This window comes from Aristolochia californica, unplaced genomic scaffold (assembly GCF_029961685.1).
Source record: "Aristolochia californica isolate CCGP_79_NKW_82.1479 unplaced genomic scaffold, dmAriCali1.0.hap1 SCAF_13, whole genome shotgun sequence".
Taxonomy (NCBI): Eukaryota; Viridiplantae; Streptophyta; class Magnoliopsida; order Piperales; family Aristolochiaceae; genus Aristolochia; species Aristolochia californica.
In genome coordinates, this window is record NW_027181804.1 from 26,544,028 (window position 1) to 26,570,358 (window position 26,331).

Below are 26,331 nucleotides of genomic sequence, written 5' to 3' on the forward strand. Positions count from 1 at the left end.
GATAGGAGAGCATGCTAGCTTAATTTTTCTTTTCTCATCATTATTTTGTCCAATTTGAGTGTCTTGGTAAAGAACAAAAAAATTCGAGTTTAAGGGGGAGAAGTAGAAGAAGAAGTTCAAGAAAGAGGTAACCAACCATGAAGAATTTCACGTATTATGGTAATCAAATTTATGTTACTAGAATATCCATGTGAGGAGGAGAACAAGATGAAGACACAAGCAAGATGTGAACAAGGATAAGATGAATCAAATGAAGGCAATAAAAATTTCATTTCAAGCACACAATTTCTTTTTCCAAGATTATTTGCAAAGTGAAGTTACAAACGCCAACTTGAGGGAGAGTGTTAAAAGACCTCCACGTGTGTAGGGCGTCATTATGATAAATAGGACAAACTCTTTAATAAGAGGTAGCATAACTTTGTAATTATACAAGCTGATATATATTTTTCTCCATCTTTTTTCTCTTAAGAGGTGTAGCCCTAAGGGCACCATTAACATTATAAATATCTCTTTACAACTATAGATACGACCCAATGGGCATCAAGCTCTAGCTTCTCGAGCCTCATTTCCCTCTTAGAATTTGTCCCTTCTCTCTCTCTCTCTCTCTCTCTCTCTCTCTCTCTCTCTCTCTCTAGTAAGGTACTAATAGGTTTGTTGATAACATAGTTTCATGTGCAGTCAATAACATAATATTAAGGCATTTGATAACATAATTTGTCCACAAAAAAACTATTATACTTAACAATGTAGTACTACGTTGTGTCTCTCCACAACACTATTTCTTAACCAAAGAATATAATTGGCTAAATGAAATATATTCATAACACAGTTTTATGGGCAATCAATAACATAGTATTGAGATAGTTGAGAACATAGTATATTACCGATGAGTAACATAGTATATATTTTTTTGCTCAATGCAATTCTAATGGTGTTATTTATCCACCAACAAAACAATGTACTTTACAATGTAATTCAAGGTTGTGTGGGTCCTTAAGGAACATATTTTATAGCCTACAAACATATTTTATCGAAGTGAAGCATACTGAAAATATAATATTGTGGGTAGGCAATAGCATAGTGTTGATGTACTTGACAACATAGTAACATAATATATATATTCTTATTAATAATAAAATTCTAATGGTGTCATTTGTCTACCAATAAAATATTATAATTGACAATATAGTGCATGGTTACATATATATGGGGGTAGATAACATGTGGGCTTCTTTATCATATGATAGTGTAAGAAGCCAATGATCTATATTTGGACCTTAATGACAAGTTTGACGAGAATCTATGAATAGATTATCAATTCAGTCGATCTTGATTGTGGAAGTGAAAGCTGCAACGAAATAGAGCTTGAGCTTCCCCACTAGTTCGGAGTTTAGTTTGGACGATGAAGAGGTAATATGGTAGGGATATTTGAGTACGAACAAACATAGAGGTTACATTCATTTAATTAGTGCTCGATCCTTTTGAGTCTCTCGTAGCAACTGGCAAGCAGTACTTCAGAGCGGGGGAGAGAACCAAAAGCCTCAGGATTCAGGAATCAAGATACTCGGAGCTTTGGTTTCTTGGGAGGTTTTTCTTCATTAAGGTCTGCTCCACTTCTAATGATCTAGCCGTTTCCGATTTTTACGATTTCTGTAGAGCATTCACCGGCAAATAACTGATATTTGGAGCTCCGCCGATGATTTGATGTGGGGCCATGACTACGGATTGCTCGCTGCTCCGATTTGTTGCCGGTGGCGGATGCTCTTTTTTCTTCCGCTTGAATCCCAAAAGGGTGCTTCTCGAATTTTCCAGGGTTCTGTGTTTATCCGATAGGTGTTGGGGCTCAGGCAGGCCGGATTAGGGTTTTCCTGGATTAGATATACGTCGGGCAAGACGGGGATTCTCGATCTGGTTTTTGTGTTCTGAACTAGGGTTTTGGTTTTCTCTGTGCTTTCTTGTTTTTGGTAGACATGGATTTGGATAACGGTGATAGAGATGGAAACAGAAAGGTGTACCAGAGGTTTGTACCGGCATCCGGTGCCGCTGGCCGGCAACAGAAAGTGTGTTATCACTGGCTAGCAGGGAGATGCAACAGATTCCCCTGTCAGTTTTTGCATTCTGACCAGGCCCCGACTGGAATTAACGGATCTTCTAAGCGTGCGCAGCATTTTCCAGATGACGGAAATTTCCAGGGTCCCGTACGGAGAGGTCCCAATAGTGTTGGCCAAGCCGGTCCTTCCAAGTGGGGCCGTGGTCGCGGGGGAGGAAGTACCGGATTGACTCAGGCTCTTCGGAAGACAGAAAAAGTCTGCAATTATTGGGTTGGAGGGCATTGCACCTACGGGGAAAGGTGTAGATACTTGCACTCGTGGTTTGTTGGAGAAAGCTTCACATTCTTGACATCTCTGGAAGGTCATCAGAAGGTGGTTTTATGGCCACTGTGCACATTCTTTTGGGCCCTTCACACTTTTCTTTCCGTGGAACTGAAAGAGTTTTTGTTGCAGGCTATTAGCGGAATCGCTCTTCCCTCTGGGTCTGATAAGCTTTATTCTGGGAGCAAAGATGAATCAGTTCGGGTTTGGGACTGTCAGTCTGGAAGGGTGAGGATCCATTTGGATTCTTTTCTCCTTTCCTTTTCCTCAGCAACCAGATAGATTTCTCTTTGAACTGTTTAACTGTTTAAAGTGTTTAATATGCTCTGCTATCTGTAGTGTGCTGGGGCCTTTAATCTGGGTGGTGAAATTGGATGTATGATAAGTGAAGGCCCATGGGTGTTTGTTGGAATTCCTAACAGCATTAAGGTAAAATGGGTTAATTAGAACATACTATTTTGAAATTCTTAGTTGGAGCAGAACTTGGGTATTTGAAGTAGGCTAGCTCATTTTAACAGGTACTGTTTTTTATTTTTTCAGGCATGGAACACTCAAATAAACACTGAGCTAAGCCTTACTGGGCCAGCTGGGCAAGTTTATTCCATGATTGTTGGCAATGAGATGCTGTTTGCTGGAGTACAGGTGACTATTATTTTGACAGTTTAAATGTTTGTCCTTTTTACAACTTTCTCTATGTCGTCATGGTTCTTGTGGTAAGATATGTGCTTGTAGAAATTTCCATGAGTCCCATTTTGTATTATGGGTTGATTTATTGTGCAGGATGGCAGTATTTTGGCATGGAAATTTATTGCTGCCACAAACTGCTTTGAGCCAGCTGCTTCCCTTAATGGCCATAACCTTGCTGTTGTATCAATGATTGTTGGTACTAACAGGCTGTATTCAGGTTCCATGGACACGACAATCAAAGTAAGTTGCCTTGGATGTTGATTCTTCTGTTCCTCTTCCAGGAAGTGCTTCTCTATTGGTGTTTGTGAGTGTTCAATGCTGAAAGTTAAATGCCCTATGTTCAACCTACTGCTTTAGTTCATCTGATATATTATGAACCTTTTATTGTGTTGTTGAATAAATGATGTGTTTCAAAACCTTGCAAGTTGGTCCTTTGAGTTAGAATTTCAAATGCATGCAATGTCAATTTGTTTTCATCATAATGGTGGTTTGCTCAGAGAAGTAAAGATTTGGAGTATTTAATTGATGGGTTAGACAACTATGGTAGTTTTAGAGGAGTTTTTATGGAAGTTATCCAAGTTGTGTGCTTTCAAACAGTTGTAATCCAGTGATTGCTAATGATGCATTTGGAATTGATTGTTATGACTGCTGCTATATCTTAGGCATAGGACCAATGGTGGGGTCCCTTTCGTAGTCAGTGCCTTTCAGGTGTTTAGTGGGGTTAGGCTCTGGCAAGACCTTCAGGTGTTGAGTAGGGATTTGGTAATCCATGCTAATCTTGTTTTATTCTAAGATGGACAGATGTGAATACATTGGTAGTCTGGTCTTACATAACTTTTTGCAGATGTGACTGAACATTTTTATGGATTCTTTGCTTTATATGGGTCCTAAAATTTCTGCCAAAGGCGCCAAGAGTAATAACAAAAGTTGCTAATTTTCTTCCATTCTTTTATTTTTTTAAATTCTGCATATTTTAAATATCCATTTTCAGTATAATGTTATCCTTTAGACCCAACTCTGTGGCCTCCAGATTGAATTTGGTCCTACCAGCCTTTTCAGTCTGAAGGATTGTGTAGCAAGATCTATTGTTTATTTTTTATTTATTTTTGGTTGAATTCTAAGAGTCCCATTGAGGAAACAGTATGTGAGATAGAGAGAGAGAGAAGAAAGGGGAAAAGAGATTTTAGCTCAAGTGAGCTTATCCTTCTCGTCCTAACAGTGCTTTATTTGTGATATTCGTACAGCAAGATATCCTAGTTGTATTAGGATTCAGGAAGTAGGATTGGATGCTTTACTATGGGTCTTAAATTCCAATCAACTAAAACTTATACTTAAAGTAGGATACATTGCTTTGCTATGGGTCCTAAAATTTCTGTCATAGTCAAGAGTTGTAACAAAAGTTGCTATTTTTCTTTCCTTATCTTTCTTTTAAAAAAAATAAAATTCTCTGCTTATATTAAATGCCCGTTTTCTGTTTAAGGTTTCCATTTAGAGCCAACTCAGTGATCTCCTGATTGAATTTGGCTGCATTTTCCTTTGGACTGATGGATTTTGTAGCACGATCAGTTTCTTTTCAACTCTCTTATTACGCTATTGTTACTTCAATGTTGTTTCATTTAGTTCAAAATTAGTTATTTCTTCGGAACAAAAGAAAATATTTTTAGACCAAAAGAAAGAGGTGAATGCAGAGTTGCTGTCTTTTTTTTTTTTTTTTTTTTTTTTTTGCCCTTTTTGGGAAGAAGAGAGGAAGGGATTGTGGAAGAAAATAAGTGAAAGGGAGGATTTATGAGACCTGATCTTCTGCTTCTTTAACTACTGTCCTGTTTCTCCTATGTGTAAGTCTTATTTGTATATCAGCAACTAATGATTGGATGTCTTTCAGGTGTGGGACCTAGCAACTTTGCAGTGCCTTCAGACATTGACAGATCATACGTCTGTCGTTATGTCTGTTTTGTGCTGGGATCAGTTTCTAGTATCAGCTTCATTGGATCAAACTATCAAGGTCCGCATATTGATTTCTTGACATGGTAATATCAACTTTTGTCACATTTCATTGTCTATTCATCTCTTTTTTTGAAAATGTTGTTTATTAGGTATGGGCAGCTACAGAAACTGGCAATCTGGAGGTCACTTTTACCCACTCAGAAGAACATGTAAGTTATTGCTGTCAAGCTGAGTTGTTTACTTTATTTGTTTTTCATATTTCTTCAATATGAAGTAGAGGGATCCCAATGTGGAAAGTATCCTAAGATCCCTTGAAAGTCATGAAATGTTATGATATATTAAGGGCGGGTTAGTCCACAATAAACTAGAAATGAAGTTAAGATTTCAATTCATCTTAAATGAATTGATTCAACTTCAACTCATCATTGGGTGTTAGTGTATACGAGTTCAAGTGCATTGGAAAACAGATTCCAGTGTTTTTTTTTTTTTTTTGAGGGGGGGGCATGGCGCGATTTGAACTGGCGACCTGACACACCTAATGTAAACAGAATACCACTAGACCAAATAGCTTAGGTTAAAACAGATTCCAGTGCTAGTGCCCCAAAATGAAAAATATGATATAAACAAGAGAATGAGTAACTTTTTATAATATACTTAAATAGAACATATACCTAAGCAGATAATTAACCAAAATAAACATGGTTACTACACTTACAAGTGATTTAATGTGTAGTATTTAAATATATTAATAAACTAATTAATGAAAGACTATATTATATTACTTAATGATTACAGTTTATTATAAATTAATATAATATTTACGTGTGACTAGAATAAATTATAAAAAATAAATAAATTATTTTTTTAATAACATAAGATATATTTTAACATTAAAGATCACTAATTTAATACAGTAATAAAATAAAATAAAAATATATATATATGTTATTTTATCAATAACATAATATATATTTTTACGTATTATTAATTAATAATATATTGCCACAAAATTTAAAACCTTTGGTTTAATTAATTATAGTAATGGGATAATTAAACCATAACAATTTATCAAATGTTTACTTTAACAATATTTTAATTACGACTATTAATCACTAATTTCATTGTGATTACAAAATGAATATACTGAATAAATAAATAAAATTATTTTATAAATAACAAAATATGGATTATTTTAAAAAATAATTATAATGAAGTTATGATGTTGGTTTAATTTTTCCTAAGTTTGGAAAAATTAAACCAATGTCGTCTTCCTCACGGCGCGGATAATGGCGGGAGACAACGGCAGACTAGCAAGCAACGGCGACGAAGGCGGCGCTCTGATGGTACGCCGAGAGGGAGAAGAGAGGGAGGTTGAGAGACTCTGCTACAGAGGCTCGGTCTCCCGTGCTTTGCGATGGTGGCTCTGCGACAGAGGCCTAGAGGGAGAAGATAGAGGGAAAAAAAATTCGGGGAGGAAGGCCAAGAAGGGAGAGAAGCCAAGAGGGAGAAGAGAGCAGGAGAAAAAAATTTCGGGAGAGGAAGGCTGAGAGGGAGGGAGCATAGAGCGAAATGAGGAAAAAAATTTCGTCGAGGGAGGGAGAGATGTGTCCCGCGCAATCGCTTCATGTGAATGATTTGAAAAATAGGTATGAAACACAATTCCCCGATTTTTGCCTGAGAAGATTACTTGGCGTGATTTAAATGAAGAGGCGCTCATTCACCACTAACGGCCTAATCGAATGAACGGAGTAATGCGCACGTAATTCATCTCTACTTCATTGTAGACTAACCCCCCCTAAGAGTGTATGATTTATGCATGTTTTATATATTCTATTGAATGTTTCTGTTGTGCAACTTTCTGTTGTTGGTATTGGTTGGAAAAGGATCATATATATTTTTTTTTTCTATTGAAGAATGAAACATAGTTCTATTGTAATTTAAAGGTAAACTTTAGTTATGCTGGTGGCATAAAAGACATGAAGTCAGTCTCCAAAAAATTCTTTGTACAATTGACTTCATGCAATTTGAATGTTAAAAAAAAAAAAAAGTCATTTTTGCCCTTGTGGGATCCAATTTTACAGGACATAGTACCTAAAAACTGAAAATTTTGGTTGATTATGCCTCCCGTGGGCTGCATTGTCTTTAATAAATAGGTTCAGCACAAGTTTATCTGATCTCAAAATCAAAATTGAGCTCTTTTTAAGTGAAAATCTTTTATTTAATCAACAGGGAAGTGCTAATGACAATTATGTCTATGGCATAAGCATGATAGCACTAATGACAGTGTTGCTTTCAGTTTTCATTTGTTAACACCTCGTCTTACTAAATTTGTCATTTGTGTCAGGGTGTGCTTACCCTCTGTGGCATGCATGATGCACAAGCAAAGCCGGTACTGCTATGTGCATGCAATGACAATTCTGTCCGGTTGTATGACCTGCCTTCGTAAGTTTAACGTGTTTTATTTGTATACTCTTGCGGTTGTCCATAACGAAAGAAAAAAAAAATGTTGTTAATTCGTTCTAATTTAAGTCTGTTTGTTTATTTGTTTAGCTTTGCTGAAAGGGGAAAGTTATTCTCCAAGGAGGAAGTGCGGGCCATCCAAATTGGTCCTGGGGGTCTATTTTTCACTGGCGATGGAGCAGGGCAAGTAAAAGTCTGGAAATGGATAGAGCAAGCAAATAATATTGGATTGGAATGAGAAGCACACTATAGTATCAACAACGGCTGAGCAGTTTTATTCTATCAGCCATTATCATTTTTACAGTGCAATTCAGTTATCAGAGATAACCCACGGTCTCAGAATTTTTTTGGAGAAAAAGGGTACAGGTATCAATGCCTGATAAACGCTTGAAGAGCATCTCGTTCTCAAAGAAGTCATGGTGATGAGGAAGTCTGGGTAAATCTTCTTGTAAGATGCAGTGAAGCAAATTATGGATATAATAGCTTTGACATGAACCAGGACAGTAAACTCTGTGGAGATAATTGATCAGATGGAGGTGAGGCTCCCAGGAAAACCCTGCCTTTGCTCATGGAGAGTCTGGCAAAGTATAGCCAAATATTGTTAATCCAGTGATGTGTTTTGTATCAAAAAAAAAAAAAAAAAAAAAATTGCTTCACTAGTGGATACAGCAGAGGCCCAAATAATGAACAGGAAAATTTTAACGTGAAAGAGGTGGTGTTTTGCGTCTTTCGTCTGTAAATCTTACTGTCAGAAATGCTGGAAATGACAAGCTGTTTTCCCCATTGTTTTGTATCGAATTGAGACAGTAAGATTACTCTTTAATCTCATGCAGGAACAAAGGACTTTAAATCCATCTTAGTTTTTGACCAGTGAGAAAAATAGAGCAAATGTAGGCTCCGTTAGTGCCCCAGGAAATAAAATGTTAAATATAAAATTATCATAAAAAATTACTAAAGGATTTTTTTCGTAAGAATTTTTAGCTAGAAAAGTATTACGGGGGCACTAATAGTCCCTAAAATTTGAGCGGTTTTTCTTGAGGGTTGGTCAAATGAAGGCCATAAAGGCCAACTACATTAATGCCTACAAAGGGTTGGTCTAAAAATTTTCTAGCTCGAGGTGAATGGGCTAGGTTATGGGTTTGGTTCAAAATTTTCCTGGACCAACCCACCAAGGCCATGTGGCTTTTATTAATGTGAGTAATGATATAAAGGAGCTTCTAATGCTACAAAAGGAAAAGTTCTTAATTGAGACTTAACATAACTGTCCTTAAAAAAGGCCCTTACTAATATTAATTCACAATCGTGACTCGCGGGTCATAGTTTTATTTCACGGGCAGTGGATGCTTCTTAGCTTCCCCCATAAGTTTGGTAGTCTTCACGTTCCCGGGGGCTTGGGCCGGAAATCTAGCGAACTCAGGTTGTTTGAAAGGCGACCCGGATTTGACCAGAAGCGGGACCCATTGAGTAGTGTGGTCCAAGTAATGAGAGACGTGCACGTGGCGGTTTGTTTTCCGAGAAGTCCATATTCCTTAAGACGCGGGAGGGAGTCGCTAATTCGTTATTCGTATGGGTCCCACGGGATCAACGGTCGTATCACGCCTCTGACACGCCCAAAAATTTGAATTCTCCGGCGTTATATCTCCGAGAAATTCAAAATATCTCCCGACAAAAAGATGAGCAACGCCGCAACCTTTTTCCGTGCCTTCTCTCTCTCTTCAAGTCCTTCTTCCCACCCGAGTCTCTTCTTGAATTTATTGGTCTGAATTAATTCCGGAGTTGACGTCCGGATCACAGGCAATGAGGCTCGCATTAAAGTTTTCAAAAAGGGGGAATTAAGTAAAGCGGCAAACGAATAAATGCATGCAGCTTCAATCACCGGAAATCTGTGACAGCTCCGAACGTGGCCTTCTTTTTGGTTCCCTGAAAATCGCTCCTTTTTTTCCGTGGTTTTTAGCTTGGGAAGGAGACTCAAAGTGGGAGTCGATCTCGAGGGAAGTTGCCATTTGGTCTACTGTATTGGTGGAGGTGAGTTTTTTATATCTTGATGTTTTGAATTTTTTTCGTCTAAGGGATCCAAGGTGGTTTTTGAGTAGAATGTTTTGGGTTTGTGAGTGGAGCTAGTTCCTGTGAGATGAGAAATTTTATCTTTATAATCTAGGGCTTTTATCGTCTTGCCAGGTGAGGTAACCGTAGGGTCTCTTGGGTTTTCGTTTGCTTGGTGTGAAGCCTGTGTTCTAGTTGTTTGTTTCTGGTTTTTTATTTCTTGAGTTTACGCGCTGGAGTTCGTCTTTGTGGGAACATTCTTTAATTATTTTTTTTATTTTCGTTCGGTCTGGTTGTTGATCTAGCTGTACTTTTTCTAGTATTCGGAGAAAAAAAATATTTACCTATTTAGATGGTTTAGCTATTTTCTTTATCACAGGCTGAAGTTTCGGAACTGTTTCCTGAGTTCAGCATTCTTGTTTGGATGTTAGCAACGATAATGAAGCCATATTGAGTTGTCGTGTGGAAAGGGTTTCGCCTCTTCAACAACTTCCTCCAAATTCGTCTTTCCAGTCTTCTGGTTTGGCTTTGATTTTGAAGAGCGAAGATGAGAATCAAAAGGGTTGTGATGGAGAAATAAGGTGCTGGTATTTTAGGTCACGAAGACTGAATTGGTGGTGTTTGGTGGAATTAATTGGCAATTTCTCTACAGGGTTTTTGTTCTTGGTATGGCTGTTGCCAAGAGCAACTGCAGCCCTTCTTCAACCTTGTGCTCCAACCGTTACAAAGTTAGTAGCCTCACTGATACTGTTCTGGACTCCAATCAATCCTCAAGCTTTGAAGATCGTTACCTGTTGGGAGAGCAATTGGGTTGGGGGCAGTTTGGTATCATTAGGCTCTGTTCTGACAGGCTGACTGGTGAGGTATTTGCTTGCAAATCTATTGCCAAGGATCGTTTGGTGGCTCCCGATGATCTTTGCAGTGTAAAGCTAGAGATTGAAATAATGACTAAATTATCTGGACATCCTAATGTGGTGGCTCTAAAGGCAGTCTATGAGGAGGAAGATTATGTTCACCTGGTAATGGAGCTTTGTGCTGGTGGTGAGCTTTTTCATCGGTTAGAAAAGCAGGGGAGGTTTCCTGAGTGTCAGGCCCAAGTCTTGTTCAAACATCTGATGGAGGTTGTACTGTACTGCCATGACAAAGGCATGGTTCATAGAGACTTAAAGCCGGAGAACATACTTTTGGCAACCAAATCACCGTCTTCGCCCATAAAATTGGCAGATTTTGGTCTTGCTACTTATATCAAACCTGGTAAGTCATGAGGTGCCTTTTATTTCTGTTTTTTTTTTTTTATACCAATCTTTAGATAAGAGAGTAAATGCTTGTGTTTTCAATCAATAGGGCAGAAATTGCATGGAACAGTTGGGAGCCCATTTTATATAGCTCCTGAAGTTCTGGCTGGGGGGTACAATGAAGCAGCAGATGTCTGGAGTGCTGGAGTTATCCTTTACATTCTTCTCAGTGGAATGCCACCCTTCTGGGGAAAGACGAAATCAAGGATTTTTCATGCTGTCAGGGCTGCTGATCTGCATTTTCCTGCTAATCCTTGGGACCATGTCTCTGCATCTGCCAAAGACTTGATTACCCGGATGCTTTGTAGAGATCCAGAACAAAGGCTAACAGCTGCACAGGTTCTAGGTAATCACAGAAGGACACAACAAAATATATTTAGACTGAACTTTCCTATACTTGATGAGAGAACAGATTCCTTGAGTTCTAAATGGCTGGGAAGGGAGTGTGACATTTTCCTTTCCAAGGATTTACTTTATTACACACTTTCTTTTATTAGGGGAAGACAATCAGTGCTTACTTTATTATGATTTTTCTTAAGCTTCTTGTTTTTCTTCTGATGTCTGAATTATTTTCTGACTGGTCGACAACTTTTCTAAGCCTCTTTGTTGAAGTTAAATATTATTGTTGATGCCAAACAACAAACAGAGACATAAGCATAGCCATTGGGGGTGGATTCACAGATGAAATTAAACCTGTCATACATGTCTTGTTATGTGTATGATCCTTCTTGACAAGTCGTTTTTTGTGGTCTGACTTTTTGAAGTTGGAATATGCCTATATCTTTTATAGTTCTACTAAATTACCTTCTTGTTTCAATCTTATTGTTCTCTTTCTCCTACCTGTACTGTGGTTGAGTCCATCAACTAGGCTCTATCCTTTCATGCAATTTCTTTGCCTTTTAAATTATCAGTAGGATATGGTCCAGGGTATTTGTCTTTTATAACGTTTGTTATGTTTGCTTTGTTTCTCTGCAGATCATGCTTGGATGAAGAATTTTTCTCAACTATCTGAAGAACCATCGATATTTGCTAACCCAAATTGCAAGCAACTCGAATTGAGTTGTGCATCTTTCTCCACCACACTTGTATCTGGAACTCGTGATTTTAGTTTTGAGTCTGGATCCCCTGGTCCCAGCAGTCCACAGCTGGAGAGTTCACCTGCTTTCACTTGTAAATCATCATTTTCTTCCTTTCTGGTGGAGGACACACCTCTCTCAACTGCATCTGGGTTTTTTTCATTTCGTAGCTTAGAGTTCTCTTCTCCAGTTTTCTCCTTCCCTAGCTTTACTTTTTCCAGCCCTGCTTCTCCAAACGAGAAAGATGACCAAACAATCTTTCCTGCCAACAGATCCATAATTAATTCAATACAGAGAGGTATACAATCTTCATATTATCTTTTTATATCATATATGCATCTTTTCCTGTTTTCCTGCTATATCGGATAAGTTATTGTTTGCTAACGTTGCAGAGGGTAGCTTCAGGGAGCTATTCAAACCAGCAGATCCTGCCGAGTGTGTCAATCACGAGATCAAACAATCACAGGACCAGATCACAGAGAGTAGAGCAGAACTAGGCTCCTCTTTAAAAGGCTTGGCTATCCACAATAAGAGAAATCGAACAATTGGCTTAGGGGAGATGGATCAGTTAGATCTCATGGTGACCGAGTCGATATCTCGGTGGGCTTCATGTACCAATCTTCCAAGCGCACCTTCTCTGAGGTCTTCTCTCGTGTGTTGAAGCATTGAAGCATCTGGACATAGTGCACACATGAGGGGTGTGCCCCTTCAATTTCTTTTTGCATCTCTATTGAAGAACACGAAAATTGTTGTAGCCGTTGAGCAGATGTGTTATAGAGATGTTGGGGGAGTGTCACTTGTACAATTTCTGTTGCTGGATTTGGAATATTTCAGTTTTTCCATCATATTGTATTAAATGCTTGTTTGGGTCCTTGCCTTTGTTTTGAAAAAGGTTATTTTTTCCCCAGTAGGGAGGCTTCTTGATGTCAAGGAAGAGGAATTCTATTTCTGCTCTTCTGTTTTTCTGTTCTTGACAATGAGGTTTAGGCAAAATCATTGCACTGCTCTGAAAATCCCGGTAACATGGAACGAGTGAATATTTCTAGACAATAGCAACTCAACATCATCGTCTCCAGCTACGGTGATGGAAAATTAGTCTGGCACTTGCCACTGAATTCAACTTCTTCGTTAAGGGAACAATTGAAGCAGATTTTTTATAATAGGAAAAATTTACTGATTATGGACTAAAAAAAAAACTAAATTATGATTCTTGAACCCAATATCGTAAACCGCAATTTGATATTATTATTCCGATTCGACTCTGTTTTTTTAACCCAATTATCTCATAATATAGTATTTTTTAGTGTATACCTTGGTATTCCATTACTGAGTAACATGGTAATATCATATATTTGTGCAGTGTTATTGCCAAAAAAAAAAAATGAAAATTGTTGTTCTAAGTCCATAATGACTACTTTATTAATCCAGTTTATGTTACAGAGATGTAACCAGCTTAAATAGCATGGGCTTCCCCCCCTCATTCTGGGGTTAATAAACCCTAGCAACAAATCTGTTAATAACCAGTTCATTACAAGAGAGAAATTACCAGTTGAAGCGTGGCTGTTCTCTAACGATGTAATCAAGGAGCTGGGGCATAGTCTTTAATTGCCTGGGCTAGCTTATTAGTATCCTCCTCTGTTTTCAACTTTAGCAAGTAGGTTCGAGCTTTAGCAACAGCATCTTGTCCTGCTTCATTTCCATTAGAGCTTCCAGTGCCCTGCAACACCCGGGCAGAAGATTATATAGATCAATTTCATTCATCAACAAATGATAATAATCAAGGGTAGATCTCTTGCAAGTAAATGGCATCTTTAGAAAAACTGAATACCTATTCCAGAGTCACTTCTGTATGGCAAACGTTTTATTTGAAGAAAGAAAGTAAACAACAGATGAGAAGAATATGGATTCTGATATATTACCAAAGTATGAAATATCGTGGTGATATTATTTTTCTGTACATTCATTTTGATTCCTGAATATAGCAATGCATTAAGGAAAACCCTTCCAGCCTGCATGTCAAAAGAAAATGGTGAGGTTGACAATACAAGTAAAGACTTAGCAAAATGCTAACAAAAATGGACATGAATACCAGTGTCTTTGTAACTAACAAAGATGCTCGATATCTGATGTTTCACTCTGCAAACCTATTACCTTGATAAATCACAAAGGTTTCACACATCAATAAATTTTCTTTCAAGAAAAGAAGAATAGATTCAGTTCAACCTTGGTTCCACAGGGGCGCAGCCACCTTGGTGGCTAGAGGGCCATAGCCACTCATGATTTTATAAATCCCTATTCTAGATAAGCTAAGTACCGATTTTTAGAATTTTGGCCTTCCCAACCTACATATAACTAATATTTTTTTATGTGGAGAGATAAAACATAAAATAAAATAAGGCTAAAAAAGAGAATTTAGGGGCACAATTGGAAATCTATTTCCACGTAGAAACATATTTCCATCATTTCTTAGAAATTAAAAGAAAGGGATAGATTAAAAAGAGGAGAAAGTGGAGAAGATGGGAGAAGGAGACTGCATCAATCTCAATCTCACTAAGGAGTCTGATCGACCACTAATACTCTTACAAGACAACTTAAGTGAATCACAAAAAAGGACCATATTGCCCTCATGGCACTCACACCACTTACAACCACAAGACAGTAATGAAAAGTAATAAAAATTATTCACTGGACTTCAACTTAACTTCTTTCTAACTAGAACACGAGACATAATAATAGTGTAGTATAATTACCAAAGTACCTCTGAACTCTTAACACTCCCTCTCAAGCTGGGACATATATATCCACCAACCCTACCTTGGAATAAAAATCGATGAAGTCACGTTTTGTGAGGACCTTGGTGAACACATCTCCAATCTAACCAGCAGTCCTCACATGTGAAGTTAATCACTTTTCCACTTGCACTGCAAGAATAAAATTATAAACTACCCTATGATTCGTTTTCTCATGGAACACTAGATAACCAGCAATGATGTTTGTCGTTTGGTCATTACAATCAAGTTCCGTCAGACCACTACTCCTAGGCCAAAAACTTGCAACATAGATTTCACCCACATAAGCTCATTCATAATAAGTGACATAGCACGATATTCAACTTCAACATTTAATCAAGCAACTAATTCTATATTTTACTCTTCCAACTTATAAGGTTATCTCTCACAAACACAAAATACCTTGTAATAGATTTTTTGTCTAACTTTTTTTTTTTGAAAAAGATGTAATTATACTAACAATAGAAAAATTACAAAGAAGAGGGCGCAAATTCCTAACAACAAGAGATTGCAAGTCGCTCCCAACATGGCAAGCATATCTGTTGCCAAATTTGCGGATCTCAGGATGTGAGACCAAATACAAGAAAATAGGGAGGTGATTTCTAGAATCTCCCGAAAGATGTCCCAATGGCGCTATAGGGGAGGGGAAGTACACTTACACCAGCCAATGGCCACCTTCGAGTCCCCTTCAACCACTGCAATTGTCTCTGAAAACGCAAAGCCCATTGAGGAGGCCATGGAGCTCAGTCGACATTGAGTCGAAAATGCCTAATGGGCCAGCATAAAAGAAACAGTGATTTCCGGATGGATCCGAAATAACTCTCCCAAAAACAGTGATCCCAGGATTGCCGATAGAAGAGTTATCAAAATTCAACTTTAGGTAACCAGCTTTAGGGGGAGTCACTCCCGCATGACTTGGATCTTAGTCCCAATGTGCATCATTGCCAAATTGCTCCAGTTTTCACAGATAGAAGTAACCTCAAAGGAGGAAAAAGATTTTTTAGTCATAAGCCAAGCGAAGATTTGACCCAACACCTTGTCTGCAACTCTTATCGCTGATTCACTTTTTGCATCAAACTGCCTTTGGTTGCGTTCATTCCAACGACCCCACGAAATGAAACTGGCATAAGCGGAGATCATCACTTTTCCGAGACCAGGAAGGGGATAGCCCATGAGCGACTTGCTGAAAGAGATCAGATCAACTGACATACAGAATTGCAGTCACAACTTGCAGAGAACGGAAGTCCACACATTCCACGAGAAGGAGCACTATAGCAGAATATGACTAGTGGTTTCAACCTCAGTGTTGCAAAAAGGGCAGAGGGGGTTGATAGATGGGTGACCCCTTCTTCCAAGCACGTCTACCGTGAGATTCTTACTTTGGCAAACATTCCACATGACGAATCTTATCTTTGGCGGTGCATAGAGACGCCAAACAAAGTATATCTCATGCTCCCTTTGAGTCAAATCCCAGCCATTAATGTATTTGTATGCAGATGAAACTGAGAAGGTGCCGCTTTTGTCAAGCCACCAAATGAGTTTGTCTGCCACGAAAGGTTTCTGACAGAATTTCAAGAATCCAACAAGCGGCTAGCTTCCAAAGCCTCCGTGTTGGAGAGACCCCTTATGGGATATAGGCTTAGACCACTCCCCTCAAAAGCATCAGCTACTGATATCCCCCTTTGTGTAGAGAGGAGGAATAGATTTCTGAAAGAGATTTGTAAAGGTTTTTGCCCCGTCCACCAATCATCCCAAAATTTAAGGGATCTACCGTTTCAAACAAAAAAATCTACTCACAGAGGAAAAATTTTGTCGAAGTGAGTATAGTGATCTCCATATTGAGAATAGGCCTCTCCGATTACCACCTGACATCCACCATGTAGAATTCCAACCAAGCTTGACAAGAACTATTTCCTTCCAAAGGTTGGAAGAAATTGGTTCATTTCCTTTGATTGCCTAATCCCCAGCCCTCCCAATCTCTTTGTCTACCAAATTTCATCTCATCTGACCAGGTGATATTTAAATGCATCACTCGATCCCCTCCAGAGGAACCTTCTTTTTAGCTAATCCATGATTTTACATACTGAGGAGGGGCAAGGCGTGTGTGTGTGTGTGTGTGCCACAGCAAAGGAGATATTGATGATGGATTAGTCTCCAAGTGAGAGATTGTTAAGTTGTGGAGCCTAATTAACACCTTACGTTGAGTCTGTACGCGGGTCGACCTAATTTGGGAATTTCACTCTTGTAAAGTGGTTGCCTTAATTTTCTCTTTATAATTGGGGGGGCGCCGCTATTAGGGTTTTAATCATTCATCCGAGGAGCATCTTGAGTTGCAGCCTGAGAGAGAGGTTAGAAAAAACACCTGTAAGTATGTGAGATTTCTCTTGTAAACTATTTTATCTTCATAGTGGATTATTGCAGCAGCGGAAGACAGGACATAGTCTCACCTTGAGGCGAACTTGTATAAATCTTGTTGTTTTGTTCTCATGCTTGCTTTTTCCTTCTTCCGAGATTATTATTATAGCTCTGTTAGTTTGGAATTAGGGCATCTAATTCCTAACAAATTCTATCCCCAAAGAAGTATTTAAACGATCCAAGGTCCTTTGTCTTAAAGTGCTACTTGGATATTTCTTAAATACGTAAAACTTTCAACATCAACTCTAGTGAGCACAATCTACATACACCACTAACACAAAAACATCAGACTGCTTGCACAAGATAAACAAGGAATGGTCACAATGACTTCTAATAAACCCAAATAACATCACCACTTAAATGAATTTCTCAAACCATACTTGTGGACTCTACTTAAACCATATATAGTTTTCTAACACTTAAATACCTTGTTTGTCTCCTCCTAAGTAAAACACACTAAGCTTAAATACCAGCCAAGTCATGACCTTGCTGTCTTCAACCTCCCAATCATCAGTGGAAGGTGAGGGAGGAGTTTCACTAACAAACTTTAGCTTCCTTTTTGTCTTACAGCATTTTCACAGATCTTGACCAATTAATCTAATTCTGCCCATTTAGCTTATCAGCGGTGATTTAAATGGTGTGAATCCTTGGAATCTGAATTGCTTGTTCCTATGGATGGTGTAACAACTTCACCAGTGTCAGCCATCAATATCCATCTAGGAATCAAAATCCAGAACCACCAATACTCTCAAACATCAACAATTTCAGTAAATTAAATCCCACTTTATCACTCCAAACCAGTTGTGGACCCTGCACCAGCTCACACCTAGGGTTCTATTACCTTAGCACATACACAAGAAAACCAACCTTCACTTCTTTTTTTAATGGAAAACCCACCTTCACTAATCAATGATACCTGCAAAGATGTTGATGCAGGCACAATAACCAATCTACACAAAGATGCTGATGCAAGCACAATAACAGCCACATGTAGAGACGTGCAGGTACAGATCTAAGAGAAGACCTTAAAACAACCCTCTTGGGACACAGAAAAATATAAAGATGCCTAATTTGCAGCACATGCAATCACTTTTAAGGTTCTAGCATACAAAAGAGGAAAAGATCCTACCTTTAGGGTCAATCAGCAGAAAAAGGCTGAAGTTTTTCCTCTAGAGAAATTGCAGCCTTGATAAGAAAGGATGAAGCTGTAATAAGACTTGTCCTCAAGTAGATTCACTGCTTCAACGTACAATCATATGATTTCGTACCCGCCTCTCCACGCAGAACATCCTGCTGCTTTTGCATGGTCGCTCCCGATTCCTCCTCGCATCAAATTTTTCATCTGGACAGTATGTCGTAAGAAAATCTTAACTTCTGACGCTTTGCAAAGACGAGGTATTAATACTCCCAATCCAGAATGCCCATTTTGCAACACATCACCTGAAACAGCAGATCATACGCTTCTACATTGCGAATATGCTCATATAATTTGGACCGAATTAATGGACAAAATCGGTTTAGTATATTGCCCTTCGCAAGATTTACAAAACACTATTTTAACTTTGGTTAGCTCTTGTCTTCCGAAGTTAGGGAAAATCTTAATATCTTGTTGTGTTGGACTCATTGTGTGGAATTTATGGAAAGAAAGAAACAATCGCAAATTCAATCAGAAAGCTATTCCTCGGAATATTCTTTGTGATCAGATAGTCGGTCAAGTTAGCTCTTGGGTTCTCCTTCGCAAAGAATTTTGTGATCTAAGAGCAATAAATATGAGGGAAAATTGGCGAAATGTTGCGAATATGTCTCTTACTTCGAAGGTTCCTATTATGGTAGAATGGACTAGACCTCCTCCTGGACACTTCAAATTAAATTTTGATGGAAGTGCTTTCGGGTGTCCGAGCCCAGCTGGATTTGGTGGAGTAATTCACAATGATCAAGCGAATCTTCTCTTCACTTGTGCGGGTCCAATTGGAGTGTCAGACTCTACTTGTGCGGAATTACATGGCTTGCTCAACGGGCTGAAGCTCTTCAAACAAAAAAAAGACGGTACTCTCTTGATTGAAGGGGATTCTCAAGTCATTATAAACTGGTGCTCCAAGCTATCAAAACCTCCTTGGCGTCATTGGAAGATTTTTGATGAAATTTTTAATTTAACTTCTGTTTTATTATACACTTGGAAACATGTTCCAAGATCCGCTAATCATTTAGCCGATGTTCAAGCTAAAAAAGGCGTTACCCTCCAACATCTTGTTGTGGAGGAAATGACTTTTTAGTCTCTAGGTTTGTATTTGTTCTTATTGAATACATTTACAACTCTTCTCAAAAAAAAAAAGTAGATTCACTGCTCTAATAACATGAAAATCACAACAACAAAAAAAGAGGAACAGATTGAAGAGAGGAGAAAGATAAAATAAAGTGGTGAAGATGGGAGATAGAGACTGCATGAATCTCTGTCTTATTGAGGAATTTGATCGACCCTAATTCTCTTATTTGAGAACTTTAAGGGAATTACAAAGAAGATGACCTTATAGCCTTATAACACTCACACCCCTTACAACAACAAAACAGTAAGGAAAAGTGATCAAAATTACATTATTGGACTTCCCAACTTAGCTTCTTCCTAATTAAAACACCAAGACATTATACTAGAGTAGTAAAATTACCAAAATACCCTGAACTCTAACAGAACCTTAATTCATTATATTTTCAGCAATGTCATTTATCAATTTTATCATTAAATAAGGATTAAAATGATCAAAGACCTAAAATGAACATTAATCACGAACTAATGGGATAAGAAATTGATGTAAAATAAGAAATTAAGTTTTAAGTTATCCAATTCTAATTTGATGATTAAATAATCTTAAAAATTAGGTATACCTAAATTTGATTTAGATCTGTTAAGTTAGGTAAACTATCTACTTGTAGAGCTACAAAAGAGGGCTTACACCTAAAGTATCCACTTGTAGAGCTACAAAAAAAGGGCCTACACCTAAACTATCCACTTGTAGAGCCACAAAAAGAGGGCCTACAACTAAACTATCCACTTGTAGAGCCACAAAAGAGGGCTACACCTAAACTATCCACTTGTAGAGCCACAAAAAAGAGGGCCTACACCTAAACTATCCACTTGTAGAGCCACAAAAAGAGGGCCTAGACCTAAACTATCCACGTGTAGAGCCACAAAAGAGGGCCTACACATGAGGGGGAGTATTAAGGAATAGTCCCACATGGATTAATAAGTACAAAGATCTTGAGTTTATTAGTAAAGAAAGAGGTTTCCTAAGTTGACTAGTCGAAAGGGCCTTGGACCCAATTTAACAAGATCCATACTCGTTTTTTTCATTTTCCTCCCGCATCAACCATCAACTTCTCACTTAAAATTTTCTTAATCAACTTATTATTATGCAACACAAAGGAAGATAAACTATGAATCTATTAAGTTAACATTATAAAAGGAAAACATAAAATTGCACTCTCCGGACATGTTTGACTGTGATATATATTCTTGTTCTTATGCAATGTTATATCATGGCATAAGAATATGGTTACCAGAAATAACGTCAAAACACCTTGCAGTACTTTAAACAAGAAAAATTTGGGAAAGATAATATACTATAATTAAACTACTTACATCATTACGAACAACTATTGTCGGGTTGGATTCTTTGGTAGCTTTACTAGCACCTTCCTTGCATTTAATTGAAAGCTGCCCCACACCCATATCTTTCCAACCCTTTTCTCCAGGATTATCTGGCTGATGTCCAAATAAAGAAGAAAGTAGTGTCACAATTAATTTCCCATCTATACATTAGTATTCAGGAAGACTGTTGAACAAGTAATATAAGTGAAAATTCGCAAGAGGTCCAACAAGAGATATTCTCGTATCAGTTTCCTATAGTCAGGAAACATATCTGATTAAATTCATGCCACACATCTCATTTTTATGCTGGTACATAAGAGGTCCCTAACATAATATAAATATAGAATGGGATGTACAACTTCTACAAAGATGAACAGTCTGCATTTTCAGATCTAATAGCTATCGGATGATCTCAAGCATTTCATAACAGATGATGAATATAAGTCATCAGATACTGTGTCTAAGAACGAAAACTTGGGAAGAATACTTCAAGTCTAAAAAGCTTCTATTAAGCTTAGGCTAACAGCAGAAAAGTTAGTTGCAAACAGACTCAAAATGACAGATTTTCAGAGCAAACTCTTCAGACCAAACAGAACCATTGAGTCATGGCCCGATCTACATTAAATTGCTGCCATATAAAGCTTGCTTTTATAATCAATGAGGTATTGGTTTAAACCTCACCAACGAAAAGGTTCAGCATTGAAATACAAATCAAATAGCAGAATTAATCATAACTGAACTAAAGATACTTCACAAAAAGATGAATACTCTAAATGAGCCAGGTATGGGCAGAAATGCATATTCTGTGGAGAAGTAGAGGAATCTGCCAATCAGATTCTACTTCATCACTCTCACAGCCAGCAAGTTTGTAGTTTCATTTTGAGAAAGCTTGAATTTTTCACTTACTTCCCAAGATCAGAAAAGGAGTTTGTTTCTCAACACAGTCTAGACCATTTTCAAAAGACATAAAGAAGTTCTGGCGTTTTTCTCTAGCTACTGTTTTATGGTGTCTACAAAAGGAAAAGAATCCAAGGCCCCTTAGAACTATTCAGCATTCAGTGGGAGGGGTGATTGAGAGATCGATTCACTCAACTCCCTCGTGTGTTTACATCTTTTTGGGTGCTCCCTTTTTACCCAAGTTCAGTCATTAGAAGGAAGTGAGCTAACTTTGCCTAGTGGCCATTTTCTTCTCCATTTATCTTTTGACAAGTTTTCTTTTCCAAATGCAGTTAGTTAGGAGCCTCCTCCAGTTGAATATTTCAACTTAAAATTTGATGGCAGTTCTTTAGGCAATCTCAGGCCTGCTGGCATAGGTGGGGCAGTTTAGGATCATAATGGAGTAATTAAAATTGCTTTCTATTGTCCAATTGGCAGGTCTGACACACTTGAAGCTGCAATCAGAGCTCTTTTAAGAAGGAATACAACTTTTATGTTCAAAATATTTCTAGCCAACTCGTGGTTGAAGAAGACAGTGCAATCACATATTCCTGCCAGGCAGTCATTTCTTGGTTTCCTGATTCTTCCTTTCCGGTTTTGCATTTTTGGTATTATTATGAAAAGATAGTACATGTGTACTCAGATATTACTGGTTCCTAGAGTCAAATTTTAAGATCAGTAGATCATGTTGAAGATAGTTTAGCCAAACCAGGTGTATCAAGATCTTGTCTTTCAGTTTGAGATTCAATCTAGATTTGAGGGTGTCCCTCTTCCGCTTTTGTTGTATCTTTGCTCGAATTAATGAATCACCATTTCAAATAAACAAAAACAAAGACAAATCAAGGGAATCTTTGGTTAGATTCTTAGGTTCCTTTTTTTAAAAAAAAGGTACTTAGGTTCCAACAAGCAGAATACACAGATTCTGAGTCTTCCGCATACAATTTCCTGAATCTCTGAAGTTTCTCCTCTCATGCATGCCATAAATCAGCAGTCCTTTCCTTATCTTTTCCCAAGACTATCTCCTATCTCTTCACTAACCCCAATATTATGAATTTCTAATAAATTGTTATACATGACACTTGACATACCTTAATGTAAACCTTGCATTTGGCTTCGTGTACCACAAGGACACCTTTGTCTGCTGATTTCTTTAAAGAAGGGCTACTTGGCTGTTGCATGTCATCCTCTGGCCATGCATAAAATAGTTCAACAAACAAGAAATTACAAGAAATTTATGGTACAGAAATATTTTAATCTACTTGTTTATTCCAAGGCAGCATAACATTTTTTTTTTCAAAGATCTATATGCTCTCTGTTATTTTTGCTATCACTTTCTCGCACATTTATTCAATGGTAAACCCAAAAAGGAGAGAAAAAGGATAAATTTTTTGCAAGAAAAAGATCGATAAACTTAAATAAGAATATTCATAAAAAAGGCTCTCCAATATCTTACAAAAAGAGGTAAATGAGCATTTAAAAAATCAACAGTATGGTGATGGACTATATAAATCATGATGATTTCAGGTACAAACTTCATAAAATTAAAAAAAAAATGTAGATTGGATTTGGTTCAATGGCCACATCATGATGTTTTTCAACTCATGGCATTAATTTCATGTTTCACTCATGTCAGGGTGTGTAACCAACATAAAATAAATAAATTAAAGAAAGAAGCATATTTTGAATCCCACCACCATCAGCGTCCTCCACAGCATCTTGCTTCACAAGAAAAGAACTCTGAGTACCTGGAAGAGCAAGCGGTCTCAAAGGAATGAGCATTCACTGCCTTACAAGCCTTTAAGCCAAGTTAACATTAACCACAACCATGAAGCTGAATCAGACAACAACATGACCAGACACCGAGTTTCAGATAGCTCACATAGATGATCTCAGTAGTCAAGTTAAGAGTCAACAAAACTTCAAACAAAAAAAAAAAGAACCATGAGGTTTTTTAGTAGTATCATTAGATCGATGGTAAAATGTCATTTTGATAAAAAAAATAAAAAAAAAGTGAACTAATTTCTTAGGAGAGCTCATCAGAGTAATAGATGTTTTTGTAGCTGTGAAAGTTATGTCTGCAGGGAATTATCATCAAACCACTTATAAGTGGTTCATTTATGTCATGTTAGAAGGGGTATTTTATTCTTTATTTAAAAGTCCCTTAAGTAAACTTAAAAGAGACAAGACGATGAGCATTTTCCTTTAGACAAGACTTCTCACCAAAAAGGGGATTAGCCACCATCTTCTTCCTTCATTTTCCTTTAGACAAGACTTCTCTCCAAAAAGGGAATTAGAAACCATCTTCTTCCTTCTTTCATCTTTTTCTGTGTTATTACTTTCTTCTGATCCTTTTCTAAATTATTATTTGATGATTTCAGATCTAACATGGTATTAAAACAAATCCAAGCCCTGGATTGTTTCTGCTATATGACCAACGTGTATGTTCTTCATGGTCAATCTGTCTGCTATGGAATGTCTGAGTATGTACTGTATGCTTGGGCCCAGTTGCAGGTTTACACCTGGGCATCAAGCAAAATTATGATGGGTAAGAAACAAGTAACACCTTTATATTGACTGTACTACACATATCACGTTAGAAGTTAAAGAGTGTGAGAAAGTACTGTGCAATAAGAATCTCACATCAGCTTGGGCCTGGAAGATCTTATGGTTATTCCTGAGAAGAGATTTATAAAATTTGACTAGCCATTTAGGGAGCAATGGCCCCAATGTATCAGTGGGAATTCACCATTCAAAAACAACTAACAGGGTCCTAGTCTCTTCCCGAACATAGGAGATGATGGACAAAGCTTCCTTCAGAATTTTCCATATTGCAATTTTTTAACATATGACTATAAATATCAAATCATATATTTAGCAACATCGTAGAATGTTGCCTCAAATATTTGTGACTAATAACTAAAATTGTTTCCAGTTACAAACAAGTGTACTTAAGCATAAACAATCCTCTCCACATGTTACCCAGGAAGAAACTTACCAGGTAAAACGGATGTTTGATTGTTAGGCACAAGAGAGAAGCTCCAAGGACTCGTGCTACTGGTGGTTGCATACCCAAAAGTAGGAAACCCACTTTTGCCATTGTTAACCGGGAAGCTTACATCAGTGGCCTTGGCCGTGGACACCAAAGTTTTCTCCATACTTGATGATGCCACATTTTCTGCTTTTTCAGCTTTCACTTTGAGCCAATCGACGACATCCCTGAATTTCTCCTAAAAAGATAGTAACTCAAAAACTGAAAAAGGATATGGAAACATTTTCTCATGAAATTTGAGGTGAAAAAGCTAGCAAATATTGAACGACCACAATAAATGACACAGCTGTGATAGTTTCAAGTATTTCTAGACATTTTGAAGCAGCCTATTTAGCAAATGACATATGCATTAATTGGATTTACCACGTAGAAAATCAACTCTAAACATCTGATAGAATGAAGATTTTAAATGAATGTCAAATAAAGTAAAAACTATAGTGAACCCAAATCTAATTAAAATACATCTGTAATTGTGGTGCACAAGACTTGTCCGTAGCCACAACATATTGAGACTCTACACCGCAGATGTACAGAGCAAGTCCCTTCAGAAAACACCAATTTGCATAAGTATCTGAGCGAAACAGAAAACATTTACATATTTCTCCTCCAGGCTAAGCTTCTATTATGCAGAACCAAACGAAAATTGCCAAATAAATGTCTTTCTTAAGAGACGAAAATGACTGAGACGCTACCATAATTTGCGAGGCATGAGATAAGTAGTCATGGACTCCATCTTGCCAAAGCTCATCAGGGTGATTTTGTAGCTGTGATTGCACCCAACTGCTCGCATGGGACCATAAAATCAAGTCAACAGGAAGTATAATAGGTGAATAACAACTTTGCAGAAAGAACACGATGGGAAAATAAGAAACCTTGCGAACTGGGAGTTGAGAGCTCTAACATGCTGGTGAGCAGATTCTGCCCGCCTAACGTCAGGCTGCGAGGCCGCCATTCCAGACGACTCCGCTCTCTGTATGCCAAATGTCGGCGTAGCCATTATTCTTTTACTCCTAGACTGCAAACAATCAGTTAATGAAATGACAGTAGCACAGAAGACAAAAGAACAACTCAAAGAAAGCGAGCAGCGAAAGCTCAACCACAGGACAGCAAAAGAACCGAGAAAAATTGAAATTGAGAAGAAAATATGAAAACAAGTTAGGGTTTTTGAAGAATGAGAAGAGAAAAAAGCATACGCCGAAGTCGTCGGAGTCGCAGTGTCCGAGCCGTTTGATTGCTTTCATGCGGCGGATGCTTTGTGTACAGGTGCAACTTGTTCCAATTTCAAATCTCCTCGTAAAGAAGCCAATAAGCCAGAGGAAGCAGGAGCAGCTCTACTTGGAAAGGTACTTTTGGGGACTATTTCCCCGCAAAGGAAAATGAAACTTCTGACCACTCCAAAGTCCAAACGAGCCTAGCGTGCGTCTTGCGATCGAATTACAGGAAACTGCTAACAATTTAATCCGAGGAACTCTAATAACAGACCGTCGGAAACAGTGTTCTAATCAGATCAAAAGAAGCGGAAAACCCTAATTCGAATTTCGACGCCTGTTTGCACCCCTTTTTTTTTTCTTTTCCAAAAAAACGCGCCTGTTACTGCTAGTATATCTTATCCTTATGGGCTT

At 37.9% G+C, this 26,331-nt stretch overlaps 3 protein-coding genes across 7 annotated transcripts; 2 read left to right on the forward strand and 1 right to left on the reverse strand.

Moving 5' to 3' along the window:
- Positions 1–1,334: 1,334 nt before the first annotated feature.
- LOC137948354 (zinc finger CCCH domain-containing protein 48-like) lies at positions 1,335–8,246 on the forward strand. Its single transcript, XM_068794422.1, has 10 exons — positions 1,335–1,603; positions 1,969–2,423; positions 2,505–2,600; positions 2,712–2,801; positions 2,913–3,014; positions 3,153–3,299; positions 4,942–5,061; positions 5,153–5,212; positions 7,348–7,445; positions 7,554–8,246. The coding sequence occupies exons 2-10, from the start codon at positions 1,971–1,973 to the stop codon at positions 7,699–7,701; spliced, it is 1,314 nt and encodes a 437-aa protein (XP_068650523.1). The 5' UTR covers positions 1,335–1,603; positions 1,969–1,970; the 3' UTR covers positions 7,702–8,246.
- A 985-nt stretch (positions 8,247–9,231) lies between these two features.
- Positions 9,232–12,830, forward strand: LOC137948268 (calcium-dependent protein kinase 17). Of its 3 annotated transcripts, none has more exons than XM_068794287.1 (5): positions 9,232–9,488; positions 9,886–10,760; positions 10,851–11,147; positions 11,777–12,175; positions 12,270–12,830. In XM_068794287.1, the coding sequence occupies exons 2-5, from the start codon at positions 10,175–10,177 to the stop codon at positions 12,536–12,538; spliced, it is 1,551 nt and encodes a 516-aa protein (XP_068650388.1). In that variant the 5' UTR covers positions 9,232–9,488; positions 9,886–10,174; the 3' UTR covers positions 12,539–12,830. The 3 variants fall into 3 exon arrangements, with proteins under 3 accessions (XP_068650388.1, XP_068650389.1, XP_068650390.1); XM_068794288.1 differs by having other exon boundaries at positions 9,918–10,760; XM_068794289.1 differs by having other exon boundaries at positions 12,277–12,472.
- A 377-nt stretch (positions 12,831–13,207) lies between these two features.
- On the reverse strand, positions 13,208–26,331 carry LOC137948769 (uncharacterized). 3 transcript variants are annotated; one of them, XM_068794932.1, is made up of 9 exons: positions 25,903–26,331; positions 25,582–25,719; positions 25,402–25,489; positions 24,656–24,887; positions 23,352–23,405; positions 22,749–22,846; positions 20,716–20,838; positions 13,797–13,886; positions 13,208–13,594 (listed from the first exon to the last, which is right to left on the reverse strand). In XM_068794932.1, exons 2-9 carry the CDS (start codon positions 25,704–25,706, stop codon positions 13,457–13,459), a joined length of 948 nt encoding a protein of 315 aa, XP_068651033.1. In that variant the 5' UTR covers positions 25,707–25,719; positions 25,903–26,331; the 3' UTR covers positions 13,208–13,456. The 3 variants fall into 3 exon arrangements, with proteins under 3 accessions (XP_068651033.1, XP_068651032.1, XP_068651034.1); XM_068794931.1 differs by having other exon boundaries at positions 25,582–25,724; XM_068794933.1 differs by lacking the exon at positions 25,903–26,331 and having other exon boundaries at positions 24,656–24,876; positions 25,582–25,706.

Bases quoted from the DNA above. Each gene is read 5' to 3' on its own strand.
- LOC137948354 (XM_068794422.1), top strand. From the start codon at position 1,971: ATGGATTTGGATAACGGTGATAGAGATGGAAACAGAAAGGTGTACCAG. The intron at 3,015-3,152 runs GTGACTATTATT...TTTATTGTGCAG, and splicing joins TGCTGTTTGCTGGAGTACAG to GATGGCAGTATTTTGGCATG. The intron at 5,062-5,152 runs GTCCGCATATTG...GTTGTTTATTAG, and splicing joins CATTGGATCAAACTATCAAG to GTATGGGCAGCTACAGAAAC.
- LOC137948268 (XM_068794287.1), top strand. From the start codon at position 10,175: ATGGCTGTTGCCAAGAGCAACTGCAGCCCTTCTTCAACCTTGTGCTCC. The intron at 10,761-10,850 runs GTAAGTCATGAG...TTCAATCAATAG, and splicing joins TGCTACTTATATCAAACCTG to GGCAGAAATTGCATGGAACA. The intron at 12,176-12,269 runs GTATACAATCTT...CTAACGTTGCAG, and splicing joins AATTAATTCAATACAGAGAG to AGGGTAGCTTCAGGGAGCTA.
- LOC137948769 (XM_068794931.1), bottom strand. From the start codon at position 25,950: ATGAAAGCAATCAAACGGCTCGGACACTGCGACTCCGACGACTTCGGC. The intron at 23,406-24,655 runs GTAAGTTTCTTC...TTGCTCTTCCAG, and splicing joins TCAAACATCCGTTTTACCTG to GTACTCAGAGTTCTTTTCTT. The intron at 20,839-22,748 runs GTATGTCAAGTG...TTTGGACATCAG, and splicing joins AATGCAAGGTTTACATTAAG to CCAGATAATCCTGGAGAAAA.